The sequence below is a fragment of the Taudactylus pleione genome, unplaced genomic scaffold, assembly GCF_031769625.1.
Source record: "Taudactylus pleione unplaced genomic scaffold, aTauple2 ptg000116l, whole genome shotgun sequence".
In the NCBI taxonomy this organism is placed as follows: Eukaryota; Metazoa; Chordata; class Amphibia; order Anura; family Myobatrachidae; genus Taudactylus; species Taudactylus pleione.
The window spans coordinates 23,871,721-23,898,030 of NW_028284518.1; the positions used below are offsets into that span (position 1 = coordinate 23,871,721).

The 26,310-nt window shown below is 42.0% G+C and overlaps 1 protein-coding gene across 1 annotated transcript in view; it reads right to left on the reverse strand.

The window, feature by feature from the left end:
• The window catches only part of LOC148524832 (cytochrome c oxidase subunit 4 isoform 1, mitochondrial-like), a 124,219-nt gene that overhangs the window by 56,120 nt on the left and 41,789 nt on the right, over nucleotides 1-26,310 (reverse strand). The window contains exon 2 of the mRNA XM_088471809.1: nucleotides 5,583-5,673. Coding sequence (XP_088327935.1) covers nucleotides 5,583-5,673 — 91 coding nt within the window. The remainder of the gene's footprint in view (nucleotides 1-5,582; nucleotides 5,674-26,310) is intronic.

A 26,310-nucleotide genomic window follows, 5' to 3' on the forward strand; every position in this document is an offset into this window, starting at 1 on the left:
CAAACACATGACATCTAAGAAGACAGTCTCAAGGTCTCTTATACCCCTTTCAGACATACTGAGATTCCCGGGATTTTGGCCTGCCTCGGCCAAAATTCCCGGGTCTCATGTCTGTGTGAAAGGCACCTACCCGGGAACACGTTCCCGGGTAGCCGCCCCTGCAATCGACCAGGGTTTTTCCCTGCTTCTGTCTGAATGGTGCTACCCGGGAATTTACTACTCCCGGGCAGCACCAAGCAGCTTTGACATGTAGCTGACAGCGCTGAGCGTCCTATAGGACGCTCAGCGCTGCTGCTTTGAGCTGACAGCGCAGAGCATCCTATAGGACGCTCAACGCTGCTGCTTTGAGCTGACAGCGCAGAGCGTCCTATAGGATATGTACAAACACTGCACTGCTGCTTTGAGCTGACAGCGCAGAGTATCCTGTAGGACGCTCAGTGCTGCTGCTTTGTTTGAGCTGACAGCGCAGAGCATCTTATAGGATGCTCAGCGCTGCTGCTCACCACCCCCAGCAACGGCCGGCTGTGCCACAGCAGGCCACCCTGCACTCCCGCTGGACCACCAGGGAATTTAAATAAATGTTAAAAAAATTATAATAAAAAAAAAAACTGCATTACGATTGCCCGGCTTTTGGCTGGGAGGAGCAGACGGCAGAGAAGAGGCAGGTAAGCAGAAAAACCCTGCTCTTGTCTTGTCTACCTGGGAATTTCCCGGGTAGACACTATAGTGTGAAAGGGGGGTCTCGACCAAACACCCGGGAATTTGCACAGGAGAAATTCCCGGGTCTGAGCAGGAAATTTCCCGGATTGTATGTCTGAAAGGGGTATTAGGGGTAAATTTACTAACCAAGGGTTTATATATATATACACACACACACACACACAACTTTTATTGATAGGGACCCACACACATTTCTTGTCCAGGGGCCCCCACAGACCTTAATCCAGCCCTGGCTCTGAGGCTGGAGGATATCCCTGACAGGAACCTGTTTTAAATGCCGACAGCAGCAGCTATATGAGAAGAGTGTGTACTAGTGAATCTTTCATAAGTGTGATCCATCAGGGAACTATTAAATTTAACTGTAGAAATACTGTGTGTATCGCTGGGCTGAATCTTATTAAACAGATGATTGATATACCAAATGAATAGAGATCTGTGGTGTGCTGCAAACAGTAGGTAAACCTAGATCAGCATTCCCGTTGACTAGGAGATCATCTGATAATGCCACAGAGGCAAGAGTGTGACCAAATTAGTGGATAAAGATAAAGTGATCCTAAACAAGGTACATAGGACCTGATTCAGACCCGCTCGCTGTGAGTGATTTTCGCCCATCTGCGCATGCGTATATTTCGCAGTGCACGTGCGCAAGCCATTCGTTGCGATCTGATTTTGGTAGCTCATAAGCCACTATCAGGTTGCTGCTTTGAGTGACAGATAGTGCCGTTTGTGGGTGGTAACAGGGGAAGGTGCATGTGAACGGGGAAGTGGTGTTGCAAATGCAGGCATGTCTGCCTGCCAAATCGCTGTTTAAAGGGCGTGCATAATTAGCAAAGTAGCGTCATTGTACACGTCACCTGCATGTATTTCAGTCCACACTGATCGCAGTGCTTGCGGCGGGGAAAGGCAACCCCAAGGGCTGCGAGCAGCTCCGATGGTCCCGATTAATCATTAATTTCCCGGAGATGACGTGTGTTGCGAGTGGCAAGAGGGCGTATTCAGACACTTGCGAGCTCACTTTGCCGTAGCTCGCTAACACACAGTGGCCGACCTTACGCGACGCAGTGCAAGCGCTTAATTTACATATCCTGCCCCTTTTTGCCAGCAAGCGATCGCATCTTGCGAGCGGGTCTGAATCAGGTCCATACTGAGTAGCGAGTGGAAGCAGCCTGTATAATAGAAATTGCATGCAATATATGAGCAGACATCTGATAGAAATATGTATTAAAAGCATAATGTCTAACAACTACCTGAACTTACTAATAATGCATGTGACTAGGGAGCTCCATCCCCAATAGAGCAGCAAAAATATGTTCAGTGATTAAGTGACATTGTAAATTGCATTACAAATATTAGACATCTGAAACATATGGAATATGCTTGCTCTGACCATTTGCAATAAAGAAGCAGCCCACAAGATGGTACTGTGTTATTTGATAGAACATACTCTCTAATGAATAAATACTTATGATAATCTGGTATACCATATCAATTAAAAACAGCATGAAAAGTTACCACAGTGTTTGCACTACAGTAAAGGCTACAGTATGTATCAGATCAGCCCAGAAATGTAAAAACTAGTTGTGTAAAAACCACAGAACTAAGGAAAAACTTTTTCATTTACTAACACAGGAGTGGCTAAAGAAGTTAATTGATTTGACCTTTGTGGTTACAGAAATGATTCATGTGGTATAATCTACTGTAGCTACATGAACAGTCACAAAAGAGAAACATTGTTGCATAGTAAATCATAAAACTGTTACTGCATTGGATACATTTGAGAGCGGAGACTGTTAATTAAGTAGCAGAGGGTTTAAGAGGTAATCACTTAATGAAAGGTGGTCATATACCTAAATATAGATATACCCCTACCTAAAAATTTCTACATATACTGGCAGACTAGGAATAATACCCCATAACTGGGGTTGTCTATTTTTTAACAGACAATATATTATACACAGGGCCGGATTATAGGCGGGGCGGAAGGGGCGATCGTCCCGGGGCCCCCACACATAGAGGGCCCCCACAACTAGTAAAAAAAAACGCTCCGGTTCTTCTCGACGGCTGCTCAGTTGTTCCCCTACAGCAGCCGCCGGGTAGCTTCACTCTGGGTTACGCAGGTGATCTCTGTCGCGCTGCACAGGACATGCAAAACATACAGCACCGGCGACCACAGGCACAGAAAAGCTCCGGACACATACTGTGGGTAGCACACCACACACGTGCTGCGAGCAGTGTTGGATGATGGAGCGACCAATGGGCGGCGCTCAGGACTCGCTGAGTGTAAGGAAAAGACACTCCGGTCCGGGTGCCAATGCCTCTCTGTTACCGCCGCAGGGGCGTTACAGCAGCAGCCGCTGGGGGAGGAAGGAGACTTGTGGTGCCGCAGCTCTACCCAGCTTCTGGGGCACAATGGCAGATTATCTTTGACCTGATGAGCCGGGGAAACTGCTATGTCCCGGATGATGCCTTTCAGCACAGCAGCTCTTCAGGAGACAGACTCACCTACAAGTGAGTGAACCTGAGTCCTCTGCTCTGTGTAATGTGGGGAGACTGTCTGTCTGCTGAGGAGAGGGTTCAGGCACATTTCTGGGATGGCTACCATTCAGGAGTTGTGGTACCATAAGTCCCAGCATGATCATGATGTGCCAGGGGGTGTGAGAGGAACATAAGTCCCAGCATGATGTGAAAGGGGGTGTGAGGGGATCATAAGTCCCAGGATGACTTGCAGGAGACCATAAGCCTCAGCATGATGTGCTGGCTCTGTGATAATACAATACATTATATATATATATATATATATGTTTATATATATATATATATATATATATATATATGACACACTAACTTAGAGGTGAAGTATTGAACAGCATTATAGGTTATCCGAACTATCTATCTATCTATCTATCTATCTATCTATCTATCTATCTATCTATCTATATATATTTATATATATATATATTAGTTGGGGTCCACCAAGGGACACTAAAATCTATGTTCGCTTTCCCAAAAAATTAGGCTAGGGCCAGCCCTGGTCTCGCGAATATGTCACTTTAATAATGTTATTGATATAGGCCCCCACAAGTTTGTTGCCCAGGGGCCCCCACAGACCTTAATCCGGCCCTGATTATACATTTGTTGTACACTACAGCACCATATATGTTTTTATAACTCACTTTTAAATAGATGTAATAAAGGTTATATTTTATGATACACTGCTTAAATGAGTGCCCCACTGTAGAATACTTGCCTTTCTAGTTTTGTGCATGAAATTACTCTAGGGTGCACCTGCCACGAGAATAGTAAATTACACCAACCAAATTATAATATGGGAGCAGTAAACAATTCTGAATAACAAATTGTACTTCTTTTGTGTGGGTAAAAAACCTTTATTTTATTTGGTCCTCTGTTTCAGCCTCCTGGCTCCTCTATCAGGTGTGCTGCATATGTCAGGTAAGTGCTGAGTATAGAGTACCCTTGAAAGGCCATAATTACCACAGGCACAGTGTGCTACATGGTTGTGTTTATTTTTATAGGCATCACGTTGAAGCTGTGTCCATTAGAATTACACAACTATTTGGGTAGGTTGGCTCTCGATCTTTGGTTGGTTTGCAAATCAACGCATAGTAAATTTGTGGTTTGTATACTTGTCTATGTAAAATAATCGATAGTTGGTCCGATGTTTTAAAGTCAGTCATTTGGTAAGTGTTCTGTCAGTTTCACTTTAGTCAATGGATTGCAATACGGGTGGTAAATCGTCCCCAAATCAAACTGACAGTTACAGTAAATTTACCCTAAAGTCTTATTTCTTTTTTGAGACCTAAATAAAGCTCCAATTATAGGAGAGAAGTGAAAAGTCATCATTATTATGAAGTGAGTCCTTACTAAAGGCTGACAGTTATATTTTAACATTTGTTGATAAGCTTATTTGACAAATGGTCACTTAAAGCATCTACATGGACATACTTCAAAATGTAATGAAGAATGTGTACATGTATGAATTGCAATTTGCAAAACTAGTCCATTTTTTTTCCTGTATCACAAATGACCCTCCGTGCCATGGAAGGGATCCTGTAATGTAAGGCATGTTCCCATATGCAATGACCTTGATTACAGACTTCTTATAGGAATTCTATTCGGTTACAATAACTATAGACTGACTAGTCTTATGTGGTCATAAAATTCTGCATTTCTTATGTTAAAGTTGGTCTTTTGTATACATGACCTTTGTAACATGCGAAGTACCAGACACAGGTTTTATGATGAACCTTGAGTTTATGGTAGTTAACACATGTAGTAAACATTATAATCCCTTATAAAAGACTACAGCTAACTTTATAGAGGGTCAAAACTTAATTGTCAAACATTGACAGTAAAACTAGAGAATACATGACCCATGACCCATGACCCAGTGTCAATGTAAATTTGTAAAGCTAATGGAACACAAATTGTAATGGATCTAGTGCATATGATTATACTGTTGGGTAGTGCTGAAATCAAAGGACCATGTTTTTAAAACATTCAACAGTATTTTACTTGTGTAATTATGGATGAGAATTATCTAGTTTTTCTCAGAAAAGTGCTGCCCATAGATTTTATGAAGGGCATTATTCCTATTCTAACTGTATTTTTGGGACAAAGTACAGAAAAATGGATGTCTTTCAAGAAAATGCAGCTGCGTCTGTGGTTCCCCATAGGAAGCATATGACAGTAATTAAGGCTGGCATTAGACCTCCACATGACTGCTGCTTTCAAAATGTATTTTCAAGGACAATAATTAAATTTAGATTAGCAAAAGTGACCAAGGCATTGTCCAGTGTGAAACATAATGTAGGATTAAATGGAACTTGAACATTTCCACTCACCGTGTGCAGCCAAATAACTGCTGGTAGAGAGGCTCCTCCATGCAATGGATTTTGATCCACGGAGGGCACGGATGGCAACAGTAGTCAGCATCTATATAGAAAACAAAGACCCATTAGCAATATCTATTTAGTAAAAAAAATAGTTATTCAATAGATGTAAAAAATGCTAATTTCTATATAGCAGAGACTAAAAAGATAAGATTGACATTTATTAAGCTAACCAATGCTAACCATATACTGTGATATTACATACAATATCACAGTGTGTGCCCCTAAAATATCCACAAGGCCAAATGATTATTGATATTAACATTGTAGTGCATGGCAAAACATTAATTCTGAAGGCATCTGCTATTGGCTTTTCCTCTGTGTAAGGCAATGTTTAGGAAATTTGGTTCTCAAGCACTATTAACAGGTCATGATTTCAGAATGTCTCTCTGTGGAAACAAGTAGGATATTTACTGACTCATGTCAAATACATTAATATCAGCTGTGCATGAATAAACAAATCCTGAAAACACAAGCTGTTGGGTAAGTGTGAGTTCTGGATTTGGGAAACAATGATCTAGGTAGACAGTGAAGTAAAACAATCCCCATCATATCATTATTAAATTTCATTGTAATGTTGTTTTTCATTTCAAACACACATATTGAATAAATATTACCTTCTAAAGCACAGAGAATAAGAATTGATGGTTAGAACTTCATGGTATTCAGAATAAGAAGAATAATGTTGTATTACAATTATTCAATACTGAAAAATATCTAGGAATGCATCTCTAAAGCCTGGGAATGTCTCTGGAGATTAGGGACAGTTGGCATTTATGGCATATTCTAAAGATCAAAAGCCATATGATACTATACAAATTATATCGAACTTTGGCCCTCATTCAGACCCGGACGCAAGTGGCCGTTCGTACGTTGGGCGAACGTAAAAAAATATTTAAATTCAGGCACACGCTCGTATTTTCGTTCGCATCAAAACATCCTCCCCAAACTCAGGCGACCCCTCCTCTAACTAACGAGCGTGCCAAATAGCGAGCGTACATCCCCGAAGTGGTTTGAAGGGAACGCACGCACTAGTACTACCCGGAAGTTGGACTGTGACATTTCGATTAACTGCTCGTTTATTCTGCCTACCTCCCTCAATCGTAACATGCCAATCAATATATCAATTAGCTTAATTGTTTTTTTGGTTTTTTTTACACAATGCAATAAACTTTATTTATGTCCGTGTTTGTGTTTACCCGCAGAATACGTACGGCTTAAACATTCGCTTTTAATTGTCAACATACATGTTAGCCCCTATTAAATAATTGGTCTATTTGTTTTTATACCCGCATATTTCCTGGAGTTCATTTCTTTATGTAAATTTGCTTACGCATGTCACTGCATTAAGCCTATCATAAGTCTCCACAGATTTCTGGCCCTGTCGAACACATGACTCATACACTAACCAATAGAATTGCTCCTGTTAATTTCCTAAATACATTAGCCAATCATAAAATTTGGGAGCACTTTATCAAAAATGATTTTTATGAAAAACTCCATTGCCATCATGAGAGCCTCCGCATTCACCAGGCGCGAGCTGCTGGTGCTTACGGAGGTGATGGATAGGCGGATCACCAGCCAGCCTCCACCCATCACCAACCGCGAGAAGCGATCCGCATATGCGGAGGTTCGGGCCCGCCTGCGCTCCTTCGGCTCAAGCCGCCATATCGGGCAGCTGGAGCGCAGGTGGTCGGACCTGCAACGGCGGACGCCCCGCTTGCTGGCATGCTTTCGCATGCAGATCGCTGAAAGTAAGTTTAATGGATTGTGGTTTTCATGTTTGTCTTTGTGGCCCTAACTGCATGGCCATGTTTTCCCTGTCTTTCATATTTATTCATTCTCCTCATATCTGCATGGCCATGTTTTCCCTGTCTTTCATATTTATTCATTCTCCTCATATCTGCATGGCCATGTTTTCCCTGTCTTTCATATTTATTCATTCTCCTCATATCTGCATGGCCATATTTTCCCTGTCTTTCATATTTATTCATTCTCCTCATATCTGCATGGCCATGTTTTCCCTGTCTTTCATATTTATTCATTCTCCTCATATCTGCATGGCCATGTTTTCCCTGTCTTTCATATTTATTCATTCTCCTCATATCTGCATGGCCATGTTTTCCCTGTCTTTCATATTTATTCATTCTCCTCATATCTGCATGGCCATGTTTTCCCTGTCTTTCATATTTATTCATTCTCCTCATATCTGCATGGCCATGTTTTCCCTGTCTTTCATATTTATTCATTCTCCTCATATTTTTTTTGTTTTTGTTTTTGGGGGTGCATTTGAAATTGTTTTTGTGCGCGGATTTGTGTTGGAACTAACCCCAATTTGTTTCCCATCTTTTAGGGGCCCAGCGAAGACTACGCCGTCAGCGTCCCGCCAGACGGCGATCACGGCCACTCTCCCCCACCCCCAGCCAACACTCCAACTCCACTCCTTCCCCTATTCCCCACTCCTCCCCAGCCTTCCTACACCCTCAGCCAGATTTTCCTGGACTCCTTCCCCTCCGTCCCAATTCCCCCTCTCCTCCAACCACCCCTCTTAGAATGACCCCCTCCCCGGAGTCGGTCATTACACCGCCCCGATCTTTGGGGAATGGACCCACCTCCGAGGAGGACGATGGAGGGCCTTCTGTAGCTGGCGTTGGGTCTTCCGGTATGTTTTTTTTTGCAGTTTTGTATCGTCACAAACTGTTTGTATGTATTCTTGTTTTTTTTGTTTTTTGTGTTTATTTTCAAAAATTAAGTGGTTTTGGCCGATTGCCGTAACCTGTTACTGCTGTTTTCAACATACACATAGCACACCTGTCGGAATTTGGACATAGGCCTTGTATTTTTGCCCTACACCATTTTAGTGTGATGAGTTTTAATGCAGTTTTTTTAAAATGTTTTTTGTTGTTTTTGTTTTTTTTATTTTTTTTTAATGTGGTTTCACTATTGTTGTATTAATCCCCAAACTTTTCTCACCCACAGAGGAACAGAGGCTTCAGGCCAATTTATCCACCTGTGTGGCCCAGATGCACAGCAATATCATCGGGGTGCTGGTGGTCCTTGACCGTATGTCGGTCCTCCTTAGGGAGTAGTTTTTTTTTTTTTTCCCATTCTGTAAATAAATTGTTTTGTTTGAAGTTACGTTCTGGCTCATTCGTTTTGTCAAAACCACATATTGTTTACCCTGACATAAGTAGAGTGTTCCTGCAAGGATTTCAAATTTTTGGCAATAAGAGTGTGTGTTGTATTTTTATGTCAAACAGCCACAAGAAACACCTAACAGTACAAATCTGATTTCCCTTTTTTGGTGTAGTCACAATTAGATATTTCTACATTTTACAGGTTCCTAGTTGGTGTGCAAGCAGCTTAGGGCAATATTACGAATCAAAAGGATTGTACAGGCTTCCTTTTGGTGTTGGTTTGGACCCTGAATAAAGAAAACATTTTTGCTCAAATGGCGTCAGTACTGGATTACCCCTTAGTCAAATGTAACGTGTGTGAACCTGGTTACACTTGGTGGTAACGTTCCAAAAAAGTGACAACATTTCACTCTCAAAACATTTATTAGCAACATAACTGAAAAATCAAAGTGGTCACTCACAAACAAAACACACAGTGATAATCTCAAATACAACACATACCAAAAAACCAACATCACAAAAAAAAAATCAAGAACTGGTTGACGAAGGACCATGCCAACATGATTCCACATATATGGCGTGGCAATAAGTGTTCCAGAATATATCCACAAAATATCCACATACAGGTTTTGTAAGGATAGCAGGAAGTAGTCATCGTTGGAGTGCCAAAGATTATGTAAAAAAACAGAAGAGGGAGAAAAAAATTAGCCAAAAATTAGATGTTCTCAAACAAACCCAACCACATTAGATTTTTTGCAAATAATTACCTAAAAAATCTGGCCACCACATCATCGCGTATGGCCCCCCCACATACTGACCTCCGACCAACCTCGGGGGGGCCATCCTCAGGTAAGGCATCCTCTGGCTGCATTGGGACACCACTCCTTATGGCGATGTTGTGAAATATCCCACACAGGACCACAATTTTCGAAACCATATCCGGCAAATACATGAGTTCGCCACCAGAGCGGTGGAGGCATCTGAATCGGCCTTTTAAAAGGCCGATACAGCGCTCCACCACTTGCCTGGTGGCTGTAAGTGCGGAATTATACTCACTTTGTGGCCCTGGTGTGGGAGCCAAATAAGGAGTGAGCAGCCAGGGCGTGCAAGGGTAGCCACTGTCTCCTGTGAAAATGAAAAGACAACATCAGGCTCACTCTGTATGAAGCTTAACATTGTTATGTACTAAAGGTCTCCACTTACCCAGAAGCCACGCATCACCAGCTTGTAGGTTGGTTAATTTGTGCCATATCCCTGATGATGAAGGAGTCATGTGCACTTCCTGGTAATTTTGCATTCAGGGACAGGATCTGGAGGGAGGCATCACATACCACCATTACATTGAGGGAGTGATAGTGTTTCCAGTTTCTAAATATTGCCTCCAGCCGTGCTGGAGGCTGAAGTGGTATGTGAGTGCCATCCACAACCCCTATGATGTGTGGGAAGCCAGCTATTTGGTAAAAATTGGCCTTGGCCACACTAAGGGCACCCATATCCAAAGGCATTTGAATAAAATGATGGAGGTGCTTGAAAAGTGCCTCCATCACTGCCCTCAGGATCCGGGAAAAGGAGGATTGTGAGATGCCCGCCACTATTCCCACCGTTGTTTGGAACGATCCTGAGGCACAGAAATGTAACACCGCCATTAATTGCGTAAGTGGTGGAATTGCTGTAGGACTGTCAATTTGCCGCTCAAGATCACTCTCTATTAATGAGAGAGTGTCTATGATGATTTTTGGAGGAAGATGGTAGCGTCTTAAAACCTCATCATCTGGCATTCCAAAAAGGGTGACACGTGTTCGAAATATCTGGGGCCTTGCACGCCTACGATGCCTACGCCTGGGACGAGATTGAGGTTGGTCGGCTTCCGGGAGCAGGGCCAGAACAATCCGACCCATATCAACCTGAAATGACAACATTGGAATGTCAGCCTTTTTACCCCACCCAATAAAAATACATGTAACTTTGCTTGAAAATACCATCCATTGATGCTTACATGCCGGGGTATTGTCATGATATGTTGTAACTGCAAATAATAACATCAAAAATATACATCATTTTATGCTGGCCATGTCATTATCACAAATTTAAGCAAGACAAAACATAAAAGGGGACACACACATTTGGGCAAAGAGCAAAACGACGTTACGCACACTACGTCAAATTGAGGCCAAATGTAAGCAACCAATGCTCCAGGCAAAAAAAAACATTTTTAAGGGATGAATACACATTTCACAAAGCGCTAATTATTTAGCAAATACAAGGCACAATAGGAAGTAGTAAAAATGCGATAATTATTTCGCAAATACATGGCACAATAGGAAGTAGTAAAAATGCGCTAATTAGTTCGCAAATACATGGCACAATAGGAAGTAGTAAAAATGCGCTAATTAGTTCTCAAATACATGGCACAAGAGGAAGTAGTAAAAATGCGCTAATTATTTCGCAAATACATGGCACAATAGGAAGTAGTAAAAATGCGCTAATTATTTCACAAATACATGGCACAATAGGAAGTAGTAAAAACGCGCTAATTAGTTCGCAAATACATGGCACAATAGGAAGTAGTAAAAATGCGCTAATTAGTTCGCAAATACATGGCACAATAGGAAGTAGTAAAAATGCGCTAATTAGTTCGCAAATACATGGCACAATAGGAAGTAGTAAAAATGCGCTAATAAGTTCGCAAATACATGGCACAATAACGCCGCATAAATAATGTTAAAAAAACACAGAGTTCGATTTTGCAAAAAACAACGTTACATGTGGAAGGCCAACCAAAGTTGCGTACAGACAAACAAGAACATTTCCTAAACAGTTTAACACATGAACTTACCAAGAGCTAATATATAAGAAACCGGACCAAAATGTCTTTGGGGCAGAGCCAAAATAAAACCTAAGAGAGATGAAATGACGGGAAAAACTTATTAGAAAAATCGACACCAGAATGAGAGACAAATTGACCCAAAGTTATACTTCCCCAAACTTACCAAAACTGGAAATGACCAAAAAATTCAAAATGGAAAAAAAAGGAACGGAAAACAAAGAAAAACCGAAAAAAAAAAAAAACCCACAAAAAACGCAATCTCCGAAACCAGCCAACAATCAACTCCAACCAACGTAACCTCCAACATTCAATAAACGCCACCTCAAGTCGAGACGCCCCAAGCCATAAATAGTGTTTCGTTTCCCGCACAAATTAAGGAAGGATCAGAGGAACGCACAATCAATGATGCGGCCGCAAAATAAGGACGCATGTATAAATACGTCACGAGACAAAAACACAATTCTGGTGTATTTCTAGTTTGAACATCACACATGGATACAGACCAGGGAAACAATGGACAACAGTCAGGCGGTAAGTATTTCATGCATTTTGACTCAATGATTAATTATAAACATAATATTGTGCAAGTTGTGAAGTTGAGAATTCTGCAAATTTACCGAAATAGGTGAGGAGGATGACATGGAAGAGGCTGCTGGGCCCAGTATTCCGGGCAAAGCTGCCAAAATGAAAAGGCAGCCACAATTCACAAGAAAGGAGATGGAGGTTTTGATTCAGAAGTGTGTGGACATCCTGCCACAGGCAGACAGGAATATGAGTGCAAGCCAGAAGTGGAGAATGTGGGAAGAGGTAGCCGTGGATGTCAATAGGGTGGGTGATTATGTCCGTCTAGCCCGGGATGTCAAACGGCGGTAAGTAAACACTTGACCACCCTAAAACCAAAAACCAAATCAAATAAAAAGTAATGGTTCCAATTTAACCCACAGATGTCAAGACTTCAAATATCGCCTGAAACAAAAAATGGCACACAGGGCTAGGCATGCAAGGGGGACAGGTGGAGGTCCCACCCCTGTGTCATTGGAGTTTACTGATTTAGAAGAGCTGGCACAGGGGTGTGTGCAGCCTGTGGAGGTGTTTGGCTTGTCCAACATGGATACGGACATGCCAGACTTTGCGGCTCCTCATGTTGTCCCAGGTAAATGTTGTGATGTCACCAACTGTGAAATGTTATTGTGCCAATATGTTGATTCTAATGTGAGTCTTTTCACATTTTTCCAACAGAGACACAGGCGGATGACTCTGCTCCAGAGGGGAGCCTTGGCCGCAGAATTTCTGCTGGCTCTGCAGGGGAGGAACCAGTACATTCGGCTGAGGACCCTGCAGAAGCCAGTCCCGGGCAATCCCCCTCGCAGGCAGTGTCCCTCCTCACAGAACTCAATTTTAAATCGGATTTCCATACGGAGATTCTGCAGAGGATGGACGCCAGTCTGGTACGGGTGGCTGAGGCCCTGGAGCAAAATGCTGCGGCCAACGTGACCATTGGTCAGGCCCTGGCGGAAAATACCAGGGCCAACATCCGCATCGCCACTGCCCTGGAGCAGCTCGTTCGCCAGCACATGGTGGAGCCGACCTCCCTTCCTGCCGGAACATCAGGATCCTCCACCTCTGGCACAACATCAGCCAATCCTCCAAATGTGCCTAGCCCTGTGCCTAGTCCAGAGGCCACAACATCTGCCTCTGGACAGGCCAGCCCGATGACATCCCGGACCCGGTCTGGCGCCCTCCCTCCCCCAGCCAAACGGGCGAAAAAACGGTGACACCATTGGCTACTTTTCCCACACTCCTTCTGTGCTTGCCTCATATTCCTTTCTGGCCAAAACTTCCCTCTCCTTTCTTGTGAATTGTTTTTAATTTTTGCATTTACGTTTACCCAAAAATTATTGTTTGCACAATTAATAAATATTGTGGAACACTGCCCAAAATGTTGGAGTTTTATATGTGTATTTTTTTTTGGGTGGATAACAATAAATTTACCAGAAATGTACGACTTTGTATTCTGACATTAGTGAAAAAATGGGTTACTTTTAATCCGGGCCCACAAGCCAACAACGTTCAAAATAAAAAATTACACATTGAAAAAAAAGTGCTCGTTAAGGAACGTTTAAAACATTACCTAAGGAGGAAAAAACACCTTGCAAACACAAAATGAGGGACCAAACCTAAACATGATGACATTATTGTTACAATAGTCCAAAAACGAACACATTGCGGCCAAAATACACCCCCACAAATGTACGCTAATTGATTGTGTAATCCTGACATTAGCAGCTATGATTTCCACCTGCGTTCGGTTTTGTGCTATCCAAAAAAACTGCTTTCAAAACACATACCAAGCCGGTTTTCAATCCAACACTAATTGAGTTTCTGACAAGCCGTGATTAATCGATGCAACATCGTGGAGTGCCGGGACGGAGGAGAAGGCCATCGCCACTGTGGTCGAGTTATCCAGCCCCTAAGCTGTGCGAGCATTTTGAAGGGAAAGCGGATCATCCAGTGACGTATGAGTTGGTACGAACACATTTGACGTTCGCATTTGTTAATGTATGTACGCCCCAAAAACGCCTCGCCACGCCTGCGTTTTTCCATCTCCACCCCCGTCAACGCCCAAAAACGGCCTGTTCTATCAATCACATTTGACATGTCACTTCCTGTACGCTATTTGACGAACGAGTCAAAAAAAACTCGCAATCTGCCGTACGCACATGCGCAGTGTAACACCGACGCATGCGCGGTTACTCAACATCGGAACGCAACGAGCGTACTGCCTCTAACGAACGGCTCTGAATCAGGGCCTTTGAGTGAAAGCCAGAAGCACTACCACCTTCAGGATAAAATTTTTTGTCTAGGTTAGCATATGTGTAGCAACAACAGAATACATTACCAGAGGAAAATCTTTTACATTTTAAACAGCAATAGAGGTTTCTAACCTCTTGTAAACGTGTTCCACAGTGCAAACAATTGTATATTAATGTTCAATGCAATACACTTTATAATATTAAAAACTTAAATATCATGCGGTAGAGTAGTGAAATAGAAAGCCATGGGATTTCTGGTCACTTATTTAACTTTATTTTATTTATGTTCATCATTTAAACTTCTTGCCCCTTGTAGAATCAGTTATCCATGCACTCAACTAGAACATCCATTCAGTAATGGATCTAATAGTAGTGGCAAAATACAATAAAAATAAGTTGGGTTCATTCGTTCTCTTTTTTACTTATGTTTCATATATAAAGTACAGAATTTAATACTTCAGAGTCATCAACAATATTATCTCCTTTTTAATAATTACAATGTACAGGATTGTATGCAGTCCCGCATTTCAAAGTAAATATTCTAAATGTCCATTATAATAGATCTAGGGTGCAGCAGAAAAATGTCTAAATAAAACCTCAAATGATCAGTACAGATGCCTCAATGTCCAGCATTTGTAGCACAGTTGGTGTAAAGGTTAGCATTACTGTCCCACAACACTGAGGTCTTGGGTTCAAGCCCCACCATGGCCCTAACTGTGTGGAGTTTGTATATTCCCACTGGTTTTCTCTTGGTACTTTGGTTTCCACTCACAATCCAAAAAAGTACTGGTAGGTTACTTGTCTCCTTACTAAAAAAAAATGAAATAATAATAATAACCGTAATGTGTGTATAGGCGTACATGTGGTAGGGAATATAGATTGAGAGCTCCGCCGGGGCAGAGACTGATGTGAATTGCCAGATATCATCTGTAAAGCACTGCAGAATTTGTATGCACTCTATAAGTAACTGGTAATAAATAAATAATAAAAGATTGAAGAAGTGCTGTAGCTTAAACGGATCATAGCAGTTAATATTGTAGAGAGGGTCAACACCACTGAGAGTCCTTCTTTGGATATTTGGAATCAGAACAGGAAAGTTACTAGTGTATACCTGTGTGCTGAAAATGCTTAAAGTCTAATGTAAAAAAAATCATCATTTTAAATTTCATGACTGGAATTTTTCACAGGAGACAGAAGAGCTGAAAAGTCAATGTGAGAAGATGTTACAAACTGCTGCACATTAATCACGAGGACAAGTCACTATGCCTGTTACAGATAGAACTGGGCAACACTGTTACTATGGGGAATTTTAATTACCTTTAAATGAGTGTAATGGGATTGTCAGTCTGACAAAGAGATGTAGGTTTATGAAGTTGCTGTTTGACAATTTCCTATTTCAGGAGAAAGAAGAAAATATACTCTTTGTGATTTTGGTATCTCTAGCAACACAAAGTGCAGTAGAGCTCATTAAAATAGCTAAATAAAGCAAATAAAGCAAAATAAAGCAAAGGTAATAATAATAATAATATTAATAATAATAATTATATTTATATAGCACTTTTCTCCTAAAGGACTCTAAAGTGCTTTACATTTGCCTTTACAGCACAAAATACAAACAAGCGACATTAGTATTAGTGAAATGCTATAGTCTTGAGACTATATTTGAAGAATTCTAGAGTGGAGGACTCTTGAACTGTGTGGGGAAGCGAGTTCCATAGAGTCGGAGCCACAAAGCTCAAAGCTCGACCCCCAGACGACATCCGAGACATACTAGGTGCTGTTAATAGTCCTTCATCAACGGATCGCAGTAATCGAGTGGGACGGGTAGGGATCAGAAGCTGCTTCAAGTACCATGGGCCCTGGTCATGTAGGGCTTTGAAGGTCAGTAAGCCAATCTTGAAAACAATTTGCCATCTTACAGGCAGCCAGTGAAGGGAGTAGAGGTTTGGTGTTATGAGGCTGGAACAGGACTGGTTGGTTAATAGCCTGGCAGCTGCATTTTGTACCATCTGCAAGTGGTGCAATTCTTTTGCTAGGAGACCAAGGTAGAGGGCGTTGCAGTAGTCTAGGCGTGTTGATATAAATGCATATATGACTTAAGGCAGATCTTCTGAGGGAATTAAGTGCTTGATTCTGGCTATGTTCCTCAGATGAAAGAATGCAGATTTGATTGTGATTGATATCTGATATTTAAGTGTCAAGCCACTATCCAGGACAATACCAAGATTCTGCACATGTTCAGTGTTTTGTAGTTCTGAACCCCCAAGCATACGTCCTGTTGGTTGGATATGCTGTAGCCTCGTCCAGTGACTAATTATAAGGACCTCTGTTTTATCAGGATACAGCAGCAGCCAACTGGCACTAATCCACTCCTAGAGCTCAGCTAGGCAGCCATTTAGGGTTGTTATTGGGTTCTTAGTACCTGGAGCAAAGGACAGGTACAGTTATGTATCATCTGCATAGCAGTGGCAGACCAGGCCATGACGTCTGATTATTTCACCCAATGGTAGCATGTATACTGCAAAAGCATGGGTGGTACCGCATGGAAGTGGCACTTGTATTGAAGAGTTTACTCCAGAAGAAACTCTCTGTGACCTGCTGGTGAGAAATGATTTGAACCAGCTAAGGACTGTGCCATCCAGTCCACAGAAATTTTTCAGGTACTCAATTAAAATCCCATGGTCAATGAATAGTTACTATTTGTGGTTACATTTCACATGGGCTGCAAAAGTACTTTTAAAAAAGACACAAAATAATTCTGCTATTTTTTACCACACAAGAGATGTCACAACAATCAAGATATATTCTATAAAAGAAGAGAAACAGTAAAATTCAGTTAAATATTGTTGAAAATTGTTGTTCAATGAGCAAAATAAGAGCATACCTAGCTTAGGATGTCCCAGGACAGACATGCTGCTGCTGAGCTTTGCCATAGCTTATTTTCCAGATTGTTATCCTATACTGTCAGACTGGTAGCTATTAGACCTCAAACTGTTTCAGCTGCATATTGATGTTCTAGCGGTTTTGTTGATTCCTGTGGACTGAATTACCACTAACTGACAACTGGTATCTTGGATGTTACTTGACATTAACGCTTTAAGAATTGAAGTTTGAAGGTCTGTGGTTACCTGTTGGATTCTGGCACAAGACTCCTTAGAAGATGTTTCTGTGGCAACATTTGTCTACAAGTTGTCTAACATTTTGTCTTGTGTATCTGGGCAATACTGACAACATCCAGTAACACTGTAGCTCAGTGGTTCCCAAACTGGGCGCCCTGGCACCCTCTGGTGCCTCAGGGCACTTGTAGGGGTGCAAAGAGTTGGTGGGTCCAGGACCAAATCAACATTTTTTATGGTCCATGTGGTTGGCAAAACCTGTGCTGGTGGCTGCCAATTCTAAAATATGTGGACAAACAGAAGCGTAACCCTGTTGCCGACCACATAACTGATCCTAAGAGTGAAAACTTAGCATAATTTACTTCATTTAATAATGATTGCAGAATTTCTCAATAAGAAACTTTTGGCCTAGGGGAGCCAGTAAAAAATACTGATACTCCATTGGAACCACTGTTGTAGCTGATAAAGCAGCAAAAACTACAGAAGTACCTCCAAGCAGGCTAGCACTCTGAGAGCCATCTGTGCCAGATGAACACTGACACATCCTTGTCAAAAACAACAACTATGGGGAAGTGTGGCTATTGCTGAACAGTCATCCTCAAAACTGGGACTAAACGCTTCAGGTGCCCGGCTTTCTTCTGTGGCCATTGCTAACAAGTACCAGGAGAGTGTCTGACCACAAGTCTACCATTCTGCTTATTCTTATTTTTCAAAAAGACACTAAAATAATTCACAAAAACTTCAAACTACGATCTAAAGAATAGACTAGAAAAAAAACTAACAAGTAAAACTAACAATTAAATGTGTTACTAAACTTACTAAAAAAAGACAAAATACCTCTCTTAGGGCCCTATTTATCACAATCTGCACTTTTAATGTGGATGTTATGAATTATTTATTATTATTTACACCTAAATTCGCAATGTGAATAAAAATTTTTTTAATAGGAATTAAGCAAAAATTTGTTGCAGAGAGATGGGCTCTGATAAGAAGCTGTACAGGTGTACAGCTGGAAGCAGAGTGATATCAGAGTCTGGGGCATGTCGCAGACAGCGACTGAGTCTAAAGACACAGTAGCACTGACACAGGGCGCCATATTCAGATGGAGAAATTGCACCTACCATAGGACTGGTGCAAACTTTGATGGTGCGACAGATGGTGCAGCGATATGGGCATCTAAAGAGACACTGAGATGGATTAGCGCCACTAGAAGTGGGCATCTCAGTTAGTTCAGAATTGGTTGTGGCATCAGCATAAAGACACAGATGCCGCTGCAGGAAATAAGCAGCCGCAGCCATGACTGCATCCACCACGGAATCAGGCCCTATGCGTGTTACTGTGAGAATATAAGGCGTGATTGGAATAACATTACCTGAACAGACCAAAATTATGTCAGTTTGTGAGAATGCTAAATTAATTATTTAAACTGTTCCATGGCTCCACTACGCTGGATTACACCTATCTATCCTGTTTGAAACTAACATGCGCAAGGGTACTTGTATGCGTTAACTGTTTCCTGGGAGAAGGAGAGCTGAGCTAAACCATAGGGGATGTAGTCTGGAAGGTGGTGGTCGAAATGCCCACCACCGACTTCCCGACACTGAAATCCCGGTATGGGACTAAAGATAGGCATCTAAATACTGACGCCCGGCATACCGAACGTAGGTAAGCCGGGCGTCGGGAGCTGTTAACCGCTATTAGGTTCAGAGACTCCCGGGAGGACTTAGGGTTAGGCTCCCTCCACCAGGAGGGTTAGCATTAGGCTAGGGAAAGGGGGTTTAGGGTTAGGCAGGACCGGGGGGAGGTTAGAGCTAGGCACCCCCCAGGAGGGTTAGGTTTAGGGTTCTGGGAAGGGGGTTAGGTTTAGGCACCCCTGGGGGGAGGTTACGGTTAGGCACTAGTGGGGGAGATTAGGGTTAGGCACCACTAAGGGAGGGTTAGGGGGGGGGGAGGGTTAGGGATAGCCTATTTACCTCCCTTTTCGGGATCTTCATCTGACGGCCTTCCAGCGTCAGGATTTCAACCACCAGGCATCCGTCTGCCGGTATTACATACCCATTCCAACCATAGTGGTGAGTAAGAGAACAGTGACTGCGAGTATGGGTCATATTCAATTAGCGGTGATAATATCAGCCGATTATCAGCCGATTTTTCAACTATATCATCGCACCCGTTATAATTTATCACACTTTTAAAGTGAGAAACAGGAGAAAAGTTTTCTCCATCTCAGATCTAGAGAAAAAATGTAAAATCCCTATTTTTGACAAAAAATTTTGGGATTTCTTTCAGAACCCTTTGGGCACCCCCCTAATGATAAATGACCACAACATTTTTTTGGAAGTTGCGTACTTTGTCGAAAATCACTGCACAAATTTTTGGCAATAAAACCCCCAATGAAAATGGGTTTTCAAAACCATAGAAAAAAAATTCCTCCTGTGGCCACATGTGATGTTTAAAACACTTGTCACATCCATACAGCTCCCCAAAAAACCAGACCCAATACTTTAAACCCATTTTCAATGTTTTGTTTTTTTTTCGCCAGAAATTTGAGCAGTCTTTTTTCACCAAAGTACACAACTTACGAAAAATGTTTGTGGTCATTTACCATTAGAGTAGGTGTCCAAAGGGTTCTGAAAGAAATCCCCACATTATTAGGCAATGATGATACTGGATCAGAACCTCTATATACCCCTGCCTATACCTTCTAATATCCTACCTATAAACCTCTAAGGATGACGCTAATTTGCGTACGCAGTCATACAGTAAATAAAGACTTAAGACCTGGAATCTGTGGTTCCAAATCACAAGTATTATTCAGGTAAAAGTACAGTCAGTTACACGCTATTGATCCAGGCACAATTCGGCGCAAAGGAATTATACAGACCCAAGTACAGTATACATACGGAGTGCATTCTGGTCCAGATGTTAGGCATCAGCAAGAAACCCCTCAGTCAGCATTCAGCAAGAAGACTAAGAACCCAGTGTTTGAGCACACATATTTATACCCCCCCAGAATAGACAGGACAATAGAGAAGTTTCTTGCTTATGCCATTGATTCCCAGGGGGTGAAACATCTGTTACAGAGCGTTTAACAGGCTGGTTCAAATAGACTCATCCCAGCCTCTGACAACTGGGGGTCTCTGCCCTCCCGCCCCCATGCAACATCCTAACAGTTGTTCATAATATACATTTTGTTGCTTGAAGTCTCTGCGGTCCATAAGTTGAGAATGCATGATGCAATCTCCACACCGATAATACCGGAATTCTGTTGAAAGAGTACGCATCAATACGAAACCAAACACGGCTTTCTTAGCATGTATAAAACCTTAGTTAGCAAATATCTTTATTTCACAGCATGTATACTAACTGAACAAACTTAAATCTTATACCTTAAAGCTTATTAAACCTTTTATGTGGATATGTAATGTGTGAGTATGCGGGGTTTGATATAAAGATGCTAGTTAACTTGGGGCAGATGCGTGTGCATGAAGCTAATAAAACAGTGTTTTCATACAAGGTCTTATGCATTCGCTAATATGTGACTAGTTAACAGCGCAATTGTGCGTATGAATGTGTGTATGAGGAATGGTGCACTTAAATCTCACTTACCTAGTGAACACCTAGCAGTGTTGAATGCTGAGCCTTATAGTTCCACATGCCCCTTCTCTCAGCAGCCCCCACCTTTCCCAGGCTCAAAAGAAAAACCCTTTATTCTCCCAGACTCTTGTGTGGATGCAAATTAGCCCAGCTACAAGACCCAAACCTAAGACAACACTCTTGGCTTTGAAGTTATTTCATTGCAGGAAGCCTGCTAATGTAAGGTGTGTATTCTAGCCGCGCCACCTGGAGTGAGAGCAGACGTTATCCAGGAAGCTTATCTATACAAGCTAGTTGTCACGTGGCCATTTGCTCTGTTCAGCTAATGCAATCCAATTTTGACATACTATAAAGCCATTTCTGAAATATATCCTTTATGATACGTAAAGTCATGAAATGGGCTTCTGGTGAATCGCCGTAACTTATGGCGATGGCCACAGATGCATTCGCATGATGCTAATAGTATTATCACCACATGTACTAAAGTATGAGTTTATCTAAAATGGCACTTAGGCGGCCATTCGCAAAATGGCGTCTTGTGGCCAGTCACATGATGGTGTCGCTGCGATTCAATTTTAATCTGATCTTGTCTCAGCCAATAATCCAGTTTCGACATTCCACCCTTTGATAGCGAACAACATGCTATCACAATCTGCTATTAGAATTTAATTTAGGCTTACAGTTACATATTATTTAGTGTTATTATGGAATGGCACAAGGTGGTTCTTAATCCATCAATAATGTGTCTCTGAGTGGGGACATAAAACTACTATTATACGCACACCGTGGATCTTGGAAGATCATGTGAAAGGTGTGGGAATGCACCAGTCTTATAAAAGCAGTCTTGAAGGGGAATTGAGACTTTACATTATCTGAGGTGTTTTAAAAATAACATTTCAATAATACATTTTTATGCATGGCTAAATACAATACATTAAATGATGGTATTTCCTAGCTCAGGGTTGTAATGCAGTTCTATATTTACCTCGGTATTCATATTGACCACCATCATAATTTTGTTCTTTCGTTTTACTCTATTTTTTTCATTTTCCACACTTCAACACAATAGGAACACACCGGACACATATGCCAATTATTATGATGACAATCAGTATAAGGATCAAGAATTTGCCTATGCTGGCGATCACTTCCTGGACCCATTCCCCTAGACCTGAGAACCATTTCACTGGGTTCAGCCATGAAACCCATCCTTCTATCTTCTCCCCTACTTCAGCCACTGAAGCATTATGGTTCTTACGAAACTCCCATTTTAGCTGCAGAATTTCATCCATCTTTCGGTCTATCACCTCCTTGGGGTCGCTGGTAACATTGGTGACATAGGTGCAACATTTTACTCCAAATTGGGTGGCTAACGTTACGCAATACCCTCCAGTAACAGCAGTTAAATAATTCAACACTAGCCTGTGTTGCACCAGTTCTTTCTTGTGCGCTTGCAATTCTCTCCCTGTATACCAGAATGTGTCATCGTACATCTTGGTGATATTATCTATCAATTTAGCAAGTTCCTGCATATATCTAAAATTGTATGTAGCCCAAGCAATTCTGGTGGGATCCACTGTTACTAAAACTTGAAAGCCAGTTGTCTCACTAATTAACTTTGTGTTCATATTGCATGTGAAGATATGGTGATGGTGTGTTTTTATGTATACCAAGCATTTCAACATGTGTGAGGGTCATAACTTCTGGAAGTATTATTCCTAAATAACATAACAATTACAATACTAAGATTGGTCAGACACTCCCCTGGTTTGGTATAGCACTCCTCCTGACTCCACTCCATCAGCTCTGCCATCAGCTCACATTTCCTTTATCGGTCCTCCATCACAGACACTGGGTATCCCCAAACAGATCATCACGACAGAAACTCTGGAAAAACAGAACTAGGATGACCACAGCAGACCACTCCATTGCTGGAAGCAGTGATCTACACATTTCTTTAGCTCAGATATCTCACCGTCACCTTTTCAATCCTCCCGGCACAAGCTCGCAATCGACAGGTCCACGCCATCGGCCCTGTCTCCGCCTTGTATCTCCACCGGTTGGTTAACCTCCCTATAGTGAGTGGAATGGACCCACGTATCTTCCTCGGCCACCCTTTGAGGATGTTGTATCGTCAGATATGGGCCTTTCCACCGATCAGTCAAACAACCTGAGCTAAAAAAAATTTGGATCATAACAAATTCTCCAGATTTGACATCATGACAGTTTGCATTAGACATGTTAGTTCAATTTCGGTTATTCTCATTCATCTTCATGAGACTCTGCACAGTAACCTCATTATCATATTTTCACATGAGGCTGCCTGTTTGAACAGTATCTCAAAGGGGGGCAAATAAAGGAAAAGACAGTCTGGGATAATCTTAGTGTTGTTACCCATCACCTTACACATGTTCTTGGAAACGTCACCTGTAAAATAAGTCCCCCCATCATTTTTAATAATTCTAGGGATATAGTATCTGCATACAGGTTCCTGCAATTAAATCTTGTTATTAATAGCTACTGCTCTAAATAATGCCTGGGCCACTGGGTTGGATAGTATTCTGAGTAGTCGACCTTAGCCTGGCATGGCTGCCGTTTATCCTTAGCAACCTTGTGTCCTATGAGTGGGAGATAAAGCACAACAGTTTAATATCATTTAAACATGACCTAAAATACAACAATAAATCGTCCACATTTTACATTAGAACAGATCCATTGATAGGTTGAAAAGATTGTAAACAGTCATATAAGGCCTGGGAGAAGATACTGGGGTTACCTATGAACCCATGGGAAACTTGTGTTCCTGTGTGGTGTTCTTCACTTTGCAGTTCTTACTTACATGTCCCACTTGGTGACAGTTAAAACATATTTTTGAACGGGTTGGATGAAAGGATTGTTGTGGGAGTTGAGCAAGAGGAAAAGATGGTGGGTATGGGTAAGGATGTGAAGGACAAGGGTATAGTTGGGGGTATGAAGTTTGTGGGTAGAATGAGGCCTGTGGTTGTGTATGATATGTGGGGTAAGGATGTGTTTGCTGTGGTGTGGGATTGGTGAGGACGTGTAATTGTTCAGGTGCAGGTGTGTGTGTGGGTGCAAGTGTGTCGTTGGCTGTGATGTTATTGTCATTCCTTCCAGAGCTTGGATACTGACAGCCATTAGTTTTTCGCTCTGGGTCTCTCTCTTCTTTGTGATATTTTTATCATGCTCTATGGCAGATATTGTGACTTCCCTCCAGCCAGGTTGTGAGGTCTGAACCCGAGTCTTTAAGTCGTCTTTCAGACCGTCCATGAGTACCGTCACTATCATTCCCCTGTGGTGAGTGCTATCTTTAATATCTTCTAACCCAGTGTACTGGGTGATAGCCTGCAGAGCCCGGTCACAATAACCTTCTGCAGATTCACTCTCCTTTTGCTTAATGGTGAAAATTTTGTTCCAGTTAACTACTACTGGAAAATATATACCCAATTGAGTTACAATGCGGGAAATGTTACCTTGGTTTACTTGGTCTGTTAAGGGAACGTCACCATCCAATGCACAATCCGTGATAAATTTTGTCACGTCGGTATTGCGTGGCAGACAGGCCCTTAACACCACTTGCCAATCTTTATTAGTTGGTTCATGAGAACTACCCAAATTTCTCAAAAATCTTTGACATTTGTCTAGTTTCTTTTTTGGATCGGGGAAATCATTTATGATGGAATTTAGTTCTGCTCTTGTCCAGGGACAATGCATTACTACTTCCCTCGTGGGCACTCGACTGTTTGCATCTGCATTTCCATTCGGAACAGTTATCGTCCGAATGGGATGCAGACCGGCAGCGCTGCTACCTTTGACCTGGCTGGGGGTTTAATCTGCTGCTGCTACTTATGGTATTAACAACTTCCTCCCTTGGTGCAGAGTGTGTTAGCACTTCCCTTGCTGTTACCAATAAAGATGGCGACACCACTCCTGATTGTGGTGATGCAGCATCTATCATATGCACAGCATGGGAAATGGCAGACATTACAATAGGCTCATCATCCACATCATAAACATTTTCTTTATGGTTGCTTAAGAGAGGGTACAAATTGCTTGTTACATTTTTATGGGTATTTTTTGTAACTGTACTTGCACCTCCATCCACATAAGGTGGGGGAGGTGAGCGTGAACTGCTGTCAATACTCTCCACAACGCTACCTTGCCGCATGTGCGTGCCATTTTGCGGCTCGCCCTTATTGCTATTTAGTGTCACGGATGTATTTTCTGGCAATGAGCTTGCGACGCTAGTTTGCGTCGCTTGAACATTTTTAAGCCACGCATCCCCTTAATGCTGCCACAGTTTTAAACATTCACAATATTTGACCTTTTCCTCTTGGGAGCGCATCAAACTGATGTGATCCCGGACATTATCTAATACATCCTTATCAAAACTACCAATTCTGGGAAACGGTCTAACACTCTTCATCATCATTTTAAACCATACATCACAATACCTTATTGCATAAGTACCGTACTTAGTATGCATAATACGATGGACCGATCCGATCGGCGCCTCCATTAGCAGCACATCATTGTCTAACATCTCTACTGTTTGCATGGCTCCCATTCTGAGACAAAATCCTACGTTTGTCAATAAAGATTTAAACTGGTGAAAGACAATCAAGATACTTTCACTTACCTGTGGACGATTTAAGTCGGCGGCGCCCACACACCTGGATAAGATTTGAAAAAGGCAACTTCCACACCCGGATAAGATTTAGTAAGGCAACTTCCACACCTATGGAAGTTTATATGTCGGCCACTTCCACGCACCTCTCTACAACAAAGACAACATGTACACCTGTTACTGTGTATAGAACGGTAAAGCTACTTACCGAGCGGCTAGACTAACCCTTGCACCTAGCCCTTAAGGATCATACGATACCCTTAACTGTCCAACAAATACTCACTGTTACACACTTTTTCCTGCGCAGAAAAATACATGTTAACCCAGATATTGATAACAATTGAAAAATGTAAACCTCAATGGCTTTGTTTAAACACCGTGGCAGCACAACCGGAAGTACGTATACGCTATTGTGCGACCAGTCACATACAAAATAATGCGACTACCACACAACCGTATGACAACTTTTTAGCTGCGTATGCAAAAGTGCGTCTTTTCTGTGCGCAAAACTGCGACTCCGCCGCGTACTCAATACTGCAGCACCC